Source organism: Myotis davidii, unplaced genomic scaffold, assembly GCF_000327345.1.
Source record: "Myotis davidii unplaced genomic scaffold, ASM32734v1 scaffold1535, whole genome shotgun sequence".
NCBI lineage: Eukaryota > Metazoa > Chordata > Mammalia > Chiroptera > Vespertilionidae > Myotis > Myotis davidii.
The window spans coordinates 113,563-115,329 of NW_006286703.1; the positions used below are offsets into that span (position 1 = coordinate 113,563).

The following is a 1,767-nucleotide window of genomic DNA, read 5'->3' on the forward strand; positions in this document are numbered from 1 at the left end:
ACACACACACAAACACACACTGTGACCGCCAAGGCAATCACTGAGCACACAGTGGGCAGGCCGTGGAGTCTGCTGTGCTGGCATCTTCAACCCCCTGTTGGTGACACAGCCTCTCTCCCCTCCTCCCACTATCCCCTCAGCTCACAGAGTCACTCCTCTCAGGACCTGTAGGGCAGGCTCTTTTGGTCCTAATTCACATATTTGTCTGATGGTGTGTTGTTTTTTGCAAAAGAAAATGTTTGTTTTAGTCAGTTAAGTGGTCTGCTTCCAGCCTGAGAAATGTGAGGGCTCTAGGCCTGACCTTGCATGGCTCCCAGTTCACTTTTGAACAGAGAAGCACACGCTACACCCATAACCCCAGTCCCTTTGCTTGAAGCCACATAATACTCCCTCCTCGCTGCCCGGAGACTCATTTCTCAAAGCACTTGCTACCCGCTCGCTCACCTGTGGGCGATTCTGGGCCATGAAGTGTGAGCAGCAGCTTGGAGAGGGAGGCCTTCCTCTCCCAGGAGCTCAGGTGTCAGTTCCTCTCAGCATGGCCAGTGGCAGCTTCAAGCCCATAGGCATAGGTGGGCCCTGCCAGAAGCTCTGCTTCCCCACCTACAGAATGGGAAGAGAATGCTAACCCTGCGAGTGGTAGTGAGGGGAGGGCAAGGGGTGTGTTTGTCCCCGGGCTGTGCCGAGCCTGCACATCCCCCAGGGCCCTGCCCGCTGTCCTCACTGATATGGGGGGTCGTTCGCCAGGTGTCAGGGGTGCAGAGCCAAAGGGCCATCTCTATGCTCAGACGCTTGTTTTCTATGGAGGGAAACACCCACAAAAGTCAGTATAATGCCCTGTTGGCAACAACAGAAATGCGGAGAAAATACCACCGAGGGAGGGTCGTCCAGGCCTGCTCCTGGGGCCTGAGTCTGGGCTGGTTGCCCTGAGGAGCCAGGTGAGCTCATGGGTGTGGCCTGTGCAGCTTCCTGCCCCGCAGGCTCTGAGAGGGGGTGCCGGCACAGCCCCTCTGACAGAGGAGACCCAGGGCATCACCTCATCTTCTGACTGTGAAGGCTTCCCTCTAGGACAGATGGCAGCATCAGAGAACCAGGAAGGAGGCAGAGGTCACCAGGAGGGCAATGGGGTGGGAGTGGTGGCAGAGGAGCAACCTAAGTGATTTCAGCACAGCCCTGAGGGCAGATGGGGCAGGGATCCTGTCAGCTGCAGTCTTGAGTAAGTGTTGGTCAAGTGGACACAAGCCTGGCGTGCAGTGGGCACTCCCCCACCCACAACCCGCCCACAGCCCCGAGCTCAGCCCTTTGCTCCTTTCTTGGCCTCCCCCACGGGACCCTGTGGCCCAGGATGCAGAGCTCCCAGCTCCCCACAGGCTCTAGGAGCAGCGTCCCATGACCCCTGCGAGCACGTGTGCTGTGTAGGATTCTTGCTGCTCTGTGATCCGCCTGCACCCTTTGACCACTGGTATTCTCTTCCTTTTGTGCCCAGGGATTGACTTGCGGCACTCCCCGGGGATCACAGGTCAAGCCTGGTTCCATGGGGAAAGCCATCCCACCCTTCGACGTCCAGGTTGGTGCTAAAGGTGGGGCCAGGGAGCACTGAGGGCTCAGCTGGGATGGGACTCCATGTGACACCAGAAGGCAGAAGCAGCCATGCCCCCTGCCCGCGGTGTCCTTCCTCCTCTCCTCCTACTTCCCTCTGATTTCCTGGGAGGTTTCAGTACTGTGGGCCTCAGTGCAGCTCACAGTGCCAGCCGAGGCCGCACACACAGC

General features: G+C 58.6%; 1 protein-coding gene across 1 annotated transcript in view; it reads left to right on the forward strand.

Annotated features, from left to right (window-relative positions):
* The window catches only part of LOC102762433 (acyl-coenzyme A synthetase ACSM1, mitochondrial), a gene marked incomplete at its 5' end in the record, with an annotated part of 39,036 nt that overhangs the window by 21,253 nt on the left and 16,016 nt on the right, over positions 1-1,767 (forward strand). The window contains one exon of the mRNA XM_006758658.2: positions 1,484-1,564. Within this exon, the coding sequence (XP_006758721.1) occupies positions 1,484-1,564 (81 nt within the window). The remainder of the gene's footprint in view (positions 1-1,483; positions 1,565-1,767) is intronic.